The sequence below is a fragment of the Lagenorhynchus albirostris genome, chromosome 2, assembly GCF_949774975.1.
Source record: "Lagenorhynchus albirostris chromosome 2, mLagAlb1.1, whole genome shotgun sequence".
Lineage (NCBI taxonomy): Eukaryota > Metazoa > Chordata > Mammalia > Artiodactyla > Delphinidae > Lagenorhynchus > Lagenorhynchus albirostris.
Genome location: NC_083096.1, coordinates 85,532,269 through 85,544,375, shown reverse-complemented (window position 1 = coordinate 85,544,375; position 12,107 = coordinate 85,532,269). Strand labels below are relative to the sequence as shown.

Here is a 12,107-nt window from a genome sequence, read left to right as displayed (position 1 = left end):
ATAGTGCCAATTTTATTATTTCCACAGTAGCCATTCTAGAAGATTGCTTTTCCTAGCCTGGATAATATTTCAGCCTACTGCATCTGAAGGCTCTAGTAGGCAACTGCTCAGTTCCAACCACATACTCCCTGGTTAGGCATGTAGCTGCCTCTATCTTTAGAAACATTTAATATCACTTTAACCCCCAATATTGCAGGCACTACACCTTGTTCTCTTTATACGGTGCCTAAAAATTGATGGCAATCTGTATTTACACTAGTTTTAAGAAGAGATTAAACATTAAGTTGAAAAAGAACATCTCCCCCCTCCCCACTATAGGTTAATAAGCAGACTATTTTGGTGCAAGCGCAAAGTCAGTCATGAATACAATGTCTCCAGATAAGAATGATTAATTCACTAGGTTTACTCCCAGTTCCTGAATCTGAACCTTTGATGTTCCTTTTGGCACTGCAAAGGGTATTTATTATCTGTATTTCGGATGTTCCTAGAGTTCCAGTTTTCTTTTATTAAGGTATAGGACCACATTTCATTGCCCAGGGTTTTACTGAAAGCATTACAAACCATACCCTTCTCCCCTTTGCATACTGGACACTGCTTCTCTGTGCTCTCAAGTCATGGAGCTGGACATAATCTGAAATGTGTCCTAAGTGGTTTTGCAAAATGATCACTAGCACAAACTCTTGGCCCCTTTACATGTATTTATGGATATCAAACAACTCATGCGACTCTGTTGGCCTCTTAATGACCTTGAGAATTGCTTGTTCTGAGAAGAGAAACCTTAATAGCACAGAGATGCATAGGAGGTCCCCTCATATTCCAAATAAACAAGTTTCCTTAGCTACTTTTCCATTGTTTGTCTTTCTATAGCTTCATCTTGCCAAGTGGAACAGCAGCTATCATCAGTAAGATAATATCCTTTCCTCCTTTCCTCTTTCTCAGTTATCAGGGTGTCAAATATTAAAAGAACAAAAGATCTGATGTGAGGCATAGGTGACCGGCTTAGGAGGAAATCTGTTTTAGATATACCAGTCCATAATTCTGTTTTTCATGTACATTTTACAATCTAAAATATTTACACTCATCTAGTAGCTAGAAACAGTATCCTGTTGCTTAAATATGGTTTCCTTAAGCTTAATTCAGTCAAATACTAATGATCCACATTTCTGCCTTTTTTAAGAAAAAAGTGAAAAAAAAATTGATGTCTTTGGTAGAATGAATCAAGGTCCTCATAATCACACTATTCCAGTGTTGACTGAAAAAGCCTAGGTTTGGGCTTCCCTGGTGGCGCAGTGGTTAAGAATCTGCCTGCCAATGCAGGGGGACAAGGGTTCGAGCCCTGGTCTGGGAAGATACCACTCGCTGCGGAGCAACTAAGCCCGTGCGCCACAACTACTGAAGCCTGTGCGCCTAGAGCCTGTGCTCTGCAACAAGAGAAGCCACCGCAATGAGAAACCCGCGCACCACAACGAAGAGTAGCCCCTGCTCGCTGCAACTAGAGAAAGGCCCGCACGCAGCAACGAAGACCCAATGCAGCCAAAAATAAATAAATAAATATAAAAATAAAAAAAGAAAAAGCCTAGGTTTGAAATCATTCTTTTATATCTCCTTAATTAGGATTGGGAAATCTGAGATATCCTATTTCAACTTCCCTATTTTGCAAAATGAGGAAACTATTGGCTAGAGTAGTAAAATTATAGTTGGAGCCCATGTTCTCTGGCTCCTAGACTTACGCTCTCAAACCTACACCAAGATTGGTAGACGGTAGAGTAGTACAAAAATAGACCAAAAGATCCAATGGTAGTTTTTAGCACTTCATGTTAATGTGTGAGAATCTGCCATACAGCTTTGAATCACCCCGATATAATAAAGCAGGCTCTGACATATTTTATACTGAGACAAAATGAGGAACTCAGATCTTCCAATATTGTCCAAATGTCACATCCAAATGTCTGAATTAAATATTAACTTTCAATAAAGGCAATCAGTGGTAAAAGCAATTATGACTAAGCAAAGAACTTCCAGTTTTTATTTTTCAAACATTTAACAAGAAAAATATTCAACCAAAGTTTTAAAAATTAGAATGGATTAATTTACAATAAAATAGTCAACTTAAAATATCAGCCCTTTCATTTAGGGCCAAGGAGGCCAATAGTTCCTGCTTAAACAGCAGAACTGCACAATTGACATTTTTTACCTATATTTAATGGCACAGAAGTATAAAAGTCATACAACTTCCATTGAGATCCTCCCTTGCCTCCAGAGAATTCATACAATTGCTTCTTAGGTCAGTACTCAGGCCTTTAAAAATTACCAGTTATATTTTGAAATATATCTACAATTACTCTGATAACAAGAACACTTTAAAAACAATTCTTATAAGAAACACCTTAAAATAATTTCGTGGCACATTAGGTTTCTTAAAGAAACAGCAAAGATGAAAAATAATGTACAAGAATTATAGTCTCTTGTTTATAGAAACCACCCACATTAAATACTTTCTCTAATTTAATTATCCTTGCTTCTTATAATTTATTAGCAGAGATGAATTACAAGAAGCAGAATGCACCCTTTTTTGGTTCTTCGTTGTAGCTGCCAGCTTAAGAGTTCATGACTGTAAATGTAAAGCAAAACATGACTATGCTCACAAATTCCGGAATGGAAAAAAACCAGACTATCTCTTTAAAGTGTTTCTCTATTCTTGCTTTCAAGTCAAGACAAAAAATTCACAGCAGTTTAAAGGATGATGAAAGACTAAACATGGGGCCCACTACAATACAGATTGAGGATACTTTTACCTATTACACTCCTGAAGTGAAAACTGTAATAAGTACGATATGACCAAGTAGCATTCTATAGTAAGCTGTTGGAGCAAATACAGCACTCAACAGATTCATTTACACACAGGCATGGTAGCCTTCACACAGAACACCTTATTTTCACAATCTTGAATGTACAACCTTTAAGAAACAAACAGACATAAAGTAATATGTAATTTATGACAGCTGGCCAGGCACTTAACTTGGGGAAAGAGACTTCCAGATTTTGAGGTAAACTGTAATTGTTTTTAGCAATTACAAACATATTCTAAAAACTATCTGATACCACACTAACTGAAGTTATTCAGCGTTTTAACTGTCAGTTTGTCACTCTACTGTGCCAAAATTCATACCAAAGTGTAACTCTTTAAGAAGCTATTAAAAGAACATTTTCAAGTCTGAATTTTGGCCCCATTTAGATACTACTGTGCTTAGAACATACTTGAGAAAACTAAAAGATACAAACATACAAGGGTAATGGGCACAAGAGCCTAAAATGAGTTGTTTTCCCCCCAATTTGACATTCATAAGAATCACACAGTCAGTCACATAGACAAAAGAAGAGGAGGAAGACAATGACAACTGAGGTGACAAGTCTCCATCTATCCTCAAGAAAATGAGAGCAATGCTCCAAGAGGAGCAGAAGCAAAGTGGCAGAGTTTCTGTTTACCGGCGTGGACTGTGAAAGCTCTCAGAATTAACACGAAGGAGCACAACTCTCTGGGTTTTTCATTCTCTGGGTACATTATGTTTTTTCTTCTCTTCCGAATTCATTTCAAGGCAATGTGAAATTTGCTTAATAAATGAAAATTCATATTAGAAGAGGACCTCAGTAAGTATTTACACATTAGAAGACGAGAACAGGAAGTGGTCGTTTTGGAAGTATTCTTTCATCAAAAGTTATCCAAGTCTATTACTCATTAGAATTATCAGGATATTATCTGCAAATGGAAAAGCCAAGCCTCCAAATCCTCATAACTATTAATTATATTCTCTATTCCCTTCTCAAACAGCAATTCCAATCCAAAGGCTATTTCTTGTTCAGAACAAGAACAAACTCATCAGCTTATCTGGTATGCCCAGACTAATTAATCAACATCCCGTTTTAAACCCTCAAAGAACATTATGAATAAAGAAAAATTTAAAAATTTTGATCTGAGGTATCCTCATTCTCAAAAACATGAGAAAAAATATTGGCTTAATTTGGTTTCCATGTAGCTAAAAACAGAGTCTAGATCCTTTATTTATAAAGACTTCTAAGCTGACCCTTCTCAGGATAACAAGTTTTTCCAGTCATGGTTAAGAATTTGTGCTAACTGACCTCTTCTCTCCTTGCAGGCCTAACCACGTGCATCTGGCAAAACTACTAGCTGGAATTAATGGTGCAATGAGGAAATGTGGAAGAATTTCTCTCTGTGATGCTAACTGGCTCACTGAAGTTTTGAAACTGTGACCCTGGTCTATTAGCACCACGCTTTACTCAACTGAAATAATCAAGCCACTGCTATGGGGTGAAGGACAGGGGATGGGGTGAGAAGGGGACCGAGGGCAATTATATACATGAATAATTACCATGATATGCAGTGAAAATTTGTCTATTAACATATTTGAGGCTTGAGACTCATTGATCACAGCTATTAAATAAACCTGCATCTAATTTTATAATTTTGAACACCTGCAAATATAGACTTTCTGATATGACCCAAATTTAAATATGAATGGAAGTTCATTGAACATTAGATTATCAGTAAGCTAGAAGAAACAAATTATATACATTTTGCAGGTAGTAAACTACCAAAACAAAAAAAAAGTGGAGATTAGGTAAAAAGTAAGCAAAATTATCCCTAATCATTTATAGTCTCACCTTTCTCTTGGGAGAGCCCCAAAACAGGTCTCTAGAAAATCAACTTCATACATGTAAGAAATGGCATCTGCTATCATATTGGTATATCTTTCCCTCAAAGCTAGACGGGTCACAGACATATCTCGCACAATCATTTTCATGTATAACAGTTTCTAAGACATCTATTCCACTGAAGTATTGTAAAGGAAGTCTACAAACCACTTCCAGGAAAAAGGCACTTCATTGTGAAAGTCAGATTTAATTACAAGAAAGTCGAGAAGACGAGGATAGACTCAAAAAAGTCAGTATTCACTTTTGTATTTCTGAATACAGAGCAGATGCCAGTTTATAGAATATAGCTGATAACATTACAAACAAACCAAACAGCAACATTAACTATATTCTCAGCAAAACAGTAATTTATGACATTTCTCCAAAAACCAACATAGTTCCAAGTTCAACAGTAAAAAGGAAAAAAAAATCACCAGCAGTTGCTACTTCAGAGCTCAAGACATTGTTTTCTACAGAATTTCATGTTTCTACAGTTTGGTTCTCTGTTTCAGAGCATTAATTGCTTTTCAGATGAAAAACCTGGGGTGGTGGAGGTTGGTTTGTGTGTGCTCGGGGAGAACCCAGGGTGGAGAAATACTGGGAGTAACAAGAGGTTCATTTCTCTGGTCAGACAACCAAGTGAGGAGGTAGTTACTCTGAGAACTTCTCAAATAGAGAATATTATACTGATCTACTGAGAGTTGGGGAAATCGCAGGAGCTTCTTTGTGAGACTGAAGATAGCAACAGCAATACTTCTCCTCCAGGGAAGTCAGGACCAAGGTGTCAGTGCAGCTGAAATAAAGATGGAATCTGTATAAATGGTACATAGAGAGTGTTAGAAAGACAAGGTTACAAAATCAACATAAATGATAATACATTCGTTTCCAAACCCGTCCTACCTTGACGGTGGCTCTTTTCTGATGCTAGAACTTTAAAAGTATCTATGAGAAAAGAATACACACCATGTCATCATCATGTAGTGATCCTTCAAGTTCCTGGTAATACATTTCATAAACAATGTCTTCTAATTTCTAATATTATTGAAAATTTAATAGTCTGTAAAATAATTAAATGTTTTAAAAACAGTTTAGGCTGTGGTACTCTCAGAAAGGGTGCCATAAGGAAAGTTCTTTATTTTATAGCTGTAAGTGAGCAGAAACTGTTAAATAGCAACACAGAAAAGATAATAGCAACACTCCTCCAAATTGCCTAAATAATGTTTATAATTATGTCAAGGGACCACATGCTCACCTTGTTACATCACTACACATGGCAATCCCATACAACCTTGAGTCCCATCATCACTGCTGTTGAGTTTTTTCATTCGGTACTGACGTATTTCTCTTACCAGTGTGTAAAAGGCATCTTCAACACCCTATAAAAGAGAGAAAATGATAAAGACAGATTAACAGACACAACCCAAGTTGTAAGTTCTCTCTCATTTGTACTTCTTTATGTGGATTTAAAATTGCAATTATTAAATTATTAGCTGATAAAATAGGCTGATTCAGCATTCCTATTGAGTCACATTAGCAGGATGATATACAATAGCACTTTCTGCAAAGATAACATTTAAGTAAAGGAAAATGGATAACATGGGACATACAGAACTACCAGATCTAAAGATTCCATTCAGGAGGGCCTATGCCTTAAATAGTAGCTGGTGTTGATAGATGAAGGACTAATGTTTTAAGTATCTTTAATCAAGGGTCTTCATTTTAGAAATATTTGTGCATGTTAACTTGCATGAGTAAAAAAGAAACCACACTTGAATATTAATAAATTCATTTTGGGTTTAAACTGAAGATTAAAAAAATAGAACAGTATTAAAAAAATCCAAAACAGCAAAGAACGTGGATCACATCTCTAGTGAAGAGTCAGTCAATCAAACTTTTCTGCCTTAAATAAACCCTTGCCAGATGCTAAAAGCTATACTATACCTGTCTGGTCTTGGCTGAGGTTTCAATGAATGGAATCCCATAACTCTTGGCCAGTTCATGGGCTTGTTTTGTGTCAACTGTCCTTGTTGGCAAATCACACTTGTTTCCTACTAGCACCATAGGTACATCATCTGAGTCTTTTACACGCTTAATCTGTTCCCTAAAAAAGGGAATATGTTATCATAACAGAAGAATAAACGTTTAGGAAGGAATAAACAGCTAGGGCAAAAAAGAAAATCTAGCAAATTTCACCTAGCCCTATTAGCTTCTATACTGAGTTTCACTTTTTTTCTACTTATAAAAGGCCTTGCATACTAAGAAGACTGGTGTAGACTTGATGCAGCAGCCGCAGGGAAGCCAAGTACCAGTTCACCTTCTATCTTGACACATGTCCCTGTTAGGCTCCTTGATTCTCCAAAAAGCTTGGCTCTGGAGTTAAATAGCAACTCGAAATCACACTCTAGGTTAAGGTCTGAAGTATAAAAAGTAAATCTTACTGCCTCCAAATAACTTTTTGAAGCTCCCTTGAGAGTGACAGTATTTAATGAAAGACAGTCTATCCACTTCTCTAGATGGGTGGTGTCCAAACATTTTCTTCAAACAAATTATAGCTGTAAGTCCAAGATATAAAATAGGAAACACCAGAACTGCTCTTATTAACAGGGGACTAAAGGATTTGAACTCCCAACTGACAGTTCTCTCTTCAATGACAAGTAAGACATACCACACAGCAGTTTGGAAACTACTGTTCCAGATTCTCTTGATCAACCCTGTCCAATAGGAATTATTATGATGATGGAAATGTTCTCTAGCTGCACTGTCCAACTATATATGCTAGTCATATGAAGCTACTGAACACCTGAAAAGTCAGTTGCTAATGGGGCCGACGAACTGATTTTTAAGTTGTTTAATTTTAATGAATTTATTTATTTTAAAATAAATTTATTTATTTTAAAATAAATTTATTTATTTTTGGCTGTGTTGGGTCTTTGTTGCTGTGTGCAGGCTTTTCTCTTTGTTGCTGTGGCGAGCAGGGGCTACTCTTTGTTGTGCTGTGCAGGCTTCTCATTGCAGTGGCTTCTCTTGTTGTGGAGCACAGGCTCTGGGTGCACGGGCTTCAGTAGTTGTGGCACAAGGCTCAGTAGTTGTGGCACACAGGTTTAGCTGCTCCACGGCCTGTGGGATCTTCCCGGATCAGGGCTTGAACCCATGTCCCCTGCACTGGGAGGCAGACTCTCAACCACTGCACCACCAGGGAAGCCCAATTTTAACGAATTTAAATTTAAACCACATATGGTTTGTGGCTACCATACTGCACAGCACTGCTCTAGACTCTACCCTGGGATTACATACAAAGTCATGTACTTGAAATGCATTTCACTGGCTATCTGCAGAACTGAGCTTTGGTGTGATGGCAGTAACCTATGTGAAGGGATAATATAAGACAACCTAAGGAGAAAAACGATTTCTAGAAATTCAGCAAATAGTTTTTTGGTGCTTGCCAAGTGCTAAGCTTTTTATTAAGTGCTGCTATTAACTGCAGAGAGAAAATGGAAAGTAGAGCAGGTTTAGGGGAAGAAAACCAGTTTTAGACTAGTTTGTTTCTGAGAGTCGACATCGTCATATGGATGGAGCATACGCCAAGACTCAGGCTACAGGCAGAACGCTTGTGTAGCATTTACTCTGTGCTAAACACTGCTCTGAGTGATTCACATATTTATTAACTCGTTGAATTTTCAGAGCAACTCTTGGTAGGTACTGCCATCTCCACATTATAGATAAGGAAACTGAGGCCCAGCGATTTAGTAGTTTGCCCCAAAGTTCCATGGCTAAGAGATGATGGAGCCAAGTTTCAACCCAGGCAGAGTCTGTATTCTTAACCATTATATTATTCTGCCTAAAGAACACAGAGCTAAGAAAAAGGAGCCCTGGGTTTTTGGTCCTGGCTCTGCTATGAATAATAATCATGACTATGAAAACCTAACAAACCACCTTCTGAACTTTGTTTCTGTAAAATAAGAATGTTGTATTAGAACTTTTATGGTCCAACTGAGCTTTGAAACTTTAAGGTTCTGTGGAGAAAGACCATCTTTATCTAACCCCCCTTTGCCTTGCTTTCATCTTTATCTAACCCCCCTCCCCCCATTTGTTTCTTCCCACTATCTTCTCTATTACTTACTGAAGAATGTTTCTCAGAGGTGTTTTCCTCTCTGTGATCTCTCATAACACCTCTAGTTCTGAATCACTCCCATTAGCAAGCAAGCTTCATTTATGTATTATCAGGCATTCTAGACATAGTAGCTTATATAAAATAAACTTCAGTATTAACTTTCAGTAATAACCCCAGATTCTCAATGTCACAACCTAAAAGCAATTCTTTTCATAATGAAAAAATTGCATCTTCCCTAGTGTGGTATCCTCATTCTCACCCCAAAACTTCAGAACACACTTAAAGATCATCCTTTCAGAAAAAACAATGCTCCTAGTACCTGTAGAGGTTAATATCTGCAAATGATTTGCTATTATTGATGGCAAATACACAAAGGAAGCCTTCGCCTGTCCTCATGTATTGGTCTCTCATGGCACTGTACTCCTCTTGTCCAGCTGTATCCAGTATGTCCAACAGACAGGTTTCACCATCTATAACCACCTGTTTTCGGTAAGAATCCTGGGGTGGGGAGGGGGGCAGGGAGAGAGGGAGATTCCATTTTTATTAAAAATCACAGGGAATGCAATGCTATTGCTAAGATTAAATAAGCTCCTAACCAAGTCCAATTCTGTCTCTTTGGTTTGTCCCTCAAACTGCTGATATATAATCACAAACAGAAAGTACTTAATGTCACCCTAGGAAAAAAGCCCCAAATGCTATATGCCTATAGAAAGGAAAATGTGGTCGCTCTGTTCCCGGAAAAGATGAAGAAAACATGGTAATTGAAAAGACAGTTCGACCGCACTTAGACTAGAGATTACGTTCACTGAAGTATGAACTGTACTTCTTCTTTGAGTTGTTTATTGTCCATTTACAATTCTAAACATACCTCCACCAATTATAACTTGGTCCAGGATGCACTATCTTTTGTGTTTATGATTAAATACACAAATACCTTTTATTTCAGACAAGGTTATAATATCAAAATATTTTTCTCATGACAGACTGTACCTCTGGGGAATATTCCTGAATCAAATTCCTAAAGGTTCCAAACGTGGTATAGTTAATTAATTCCTTGGGAAGACAGACATGCATAGATCATATTAAAAAAAAAATTTCAATTTGACTCTAAGGCAAAAATTTTACTTGTATTTTAATATTTATGTTCTGGGAATTCAGTTCAAAGAAAATAACCTCATCACACTTAGTAAAGATCTGGCTCCAGAAACAGTATGTAACATAGTTTGCCAGCCCATTTGCATTGAACAGCGCCTCTGTAACTCACGCCATTGCGGGACTGTAATATACTTTCAAATTAACATAGAATTCACATTGTCCAAATTTCCTTAAAGCATGAAATAGGGTCAAATGTACGAGTGTTCTGAGGAAATAAGCAAAATTAAAATGATAAAGATAGGTTTTAGTCAAACTAATTTATGATAACAGAAGTCAGAGAAGTGGTCATTTCCTGGCAGGATAGGGGGGTTTACTGACTAGAAAGGGGCATGAAAGAACTCTCTTGGGCATTGGAAATAGTCTATATTTTTATCTATGCGGCGGTTACATAAGTGTACACAAATTTAAAGCCACTGAGCTATAGATGTAAGATTTATATACCTTATGTATATTACCTCACAAACAAATAAAACTCTGAAAAATAATAAAATGTTCTAACCATTAATACTAAAGCTGGTAAGCCTAAAATAAAACTTTGCCAAGGACTAATGACTAATTTTTAATAATGGCTATATTAGAGTTAGCTTGCATTAAACACTCAATGGCTGGGTGGTACGAAGACCAGCATGTGGATTAAAATAATCTCTAGAGTTAGACGTTTCTAAACGGAATAAGATTACAAACTCTTTACTTAAAGGACTTTAGATGACATTTACTGAAGCCAATCTATAACATGAACTCCCACAAAAACAACAGAAACTTTAAATAAGTGATAATTACACAGTGTGTTAGCATCCACAAAAATTTAACATATTTGATTTTTCACAACATCCCCTGGGTGTCAGGCAAGACAGGTTTATGGTAATTTAATAGATGAGAAAAGTGATTTGCTCACTATCATATAACTAACTGCAAACAGGGACTGTATTCCTAGGCACAGTGACTCAAAATCTCATGCTCTTTCTTCCCCAACCCACAGTCTCAGCTGCTTCAAGTGGCTAAGAAACACTCAGATCTCTGAATCCTTCATCTCCATCCTGTTATCATTCAGGTATTCTATGACCTGTGTTTCTTTTTAACGGAGCTGTCATATGTGGAGAAACTAAATGAGTCCAACACTGAGTTTGTAACCGTTTTCAAAACTGTTAAAAACTGTAAACTTTTTAGAAAATCATCAGTAGCTAATAAAAGTGAACTCTTCTCCAAAAACAGGTAAAGCTTTACTTACTGTATTACTGAACACAGTGCCCCAAATAACTTTTATTTTCTCTCCTGAATATTCCTTTAGCTAAGGAATAGGTGAAAGGTATGGGAAAGGGAATGGGTTAAGAGTAAACCGAAAGAGAGAGGTATGGTCAGAGGACTGCCTCTGGGCCTCACCTCTATGGTGGGATCATATTCATCTACAAAGTGGTTCTGGATCAGCTGGATTGTCAGTGCGCTTTTCCCAACACCACCTGCTCCAACCACCACCAGTTTGTACTCAGTCATTTCACACCAGCAAGAACCTGTGGGAAAGCAGCAATTAGGGTTAACTGTCGAACCACATCTACAGTACTTCAAAGCTTTCTGTAATCAACAGTAACTAAAACCAGAGTCTGAAATGTATTGGTTCCGTACACGTTCATCGCCACTTGGTTCTCAAAGTGATTCAGGAGTGCAAAAACACTTGCAGGTTACTGTGGATCTCAGAATTCTGGACTAGTCTAGCTACCCCCACCCTCGTCTATTTTTCAGTAGCCCTTGGGCCCCGCCCTCAGCCTAAGGTAAAGGAAACCCCCCTTCCTACTCCTTTAAATCTTCTGAGCTCTGGGGGGCGGCCTCCAGACCGTCTCCCCTTCTCTCTATCCCGCCTGTCTCCAAAGAGCTCTCCCGTAGGGCTCAAAACGAAGGACCCCCCGCCCAGGGCCTTTGTCTCCAGCTCGTAGATTCCGCTCGATTCCTGGCAACAAGGAGTCGTCAGCATGCTCCAGAGTCGAACGCTACACACGCCAGAGCCTTACCTCAAGCTCCACTGCCTCCGCTTCGGACAGATTTGGACCACAACCGGGAAAATTGTTGGAGACCCCGGAACCGCCATGAACAGCCCCCACCAGGGAGCGGCACTTCCGGCCCCGCCCGCTACGCAATC

The 12,107-nt window shown here is 38.0% G+C and overlaps 1 protein-coding gene and 1 long non-coding RNA gene across 3 annotated transcripts in view; one reads left to right on the top strand and one right to left on the bottom strand.

Annotated features, from left to right (window-relative positions):
• Positions 1 to 4,462, top strand: part of LOC132514490 (uncharacterized) — an 18,005-nt gene extending 13,543 nt beyond the window's left edge. The window contains exon 3 of the long non-coding RNA XR_009538826.1: positions 4,155 to 4,462. This is a non-coding gene — a long non-coding RNA (uncharacterized LOC132514490). The remainder of the gene's footprint in view (positions 1 to 4,154) is intronic.
• Positions 1,799 to 12,107, bottom strand: NRAS (NRAS proto-oncogene, GTPase). Of its 2 annotated transcripts, none has more exons than XM_060139269.1 (7): positions 11,980 to 12,107; positions 11,357 to 11,484; positions 9,141 to 9,319; positions 6,652 to 6,811; positions 5,963 to 6,086; positions 5,611 to 5,652; positions 1,799 to 5,521 (listed from the first exon to the last, which is right to left on the bottom strand). In XM_060139269.1, the coding sequence occupies exons 2-5, from the start codon at positions 11,465 to 11,467 to the stop codon at positions 5,967 to 5,969; spliced, it is 570 nt and encodes a 189-aa protein (XP_059995252.1). In that variant the 5' UTR covers positions 11,468 to 11,484; positions 11,980 to 12,107; the 3' UTR covers positions 1,799 to 5,521; positions 5,611 to 5,652; positions 5,963 to 5,966. The 2 variants fall into 2 exon arrangements, with proteins under 2 accessions (XP_059995252.1, XP_059995251.1); XM_060139268.1 differs by having other exon boundaries at positions 1,799 to 5,503.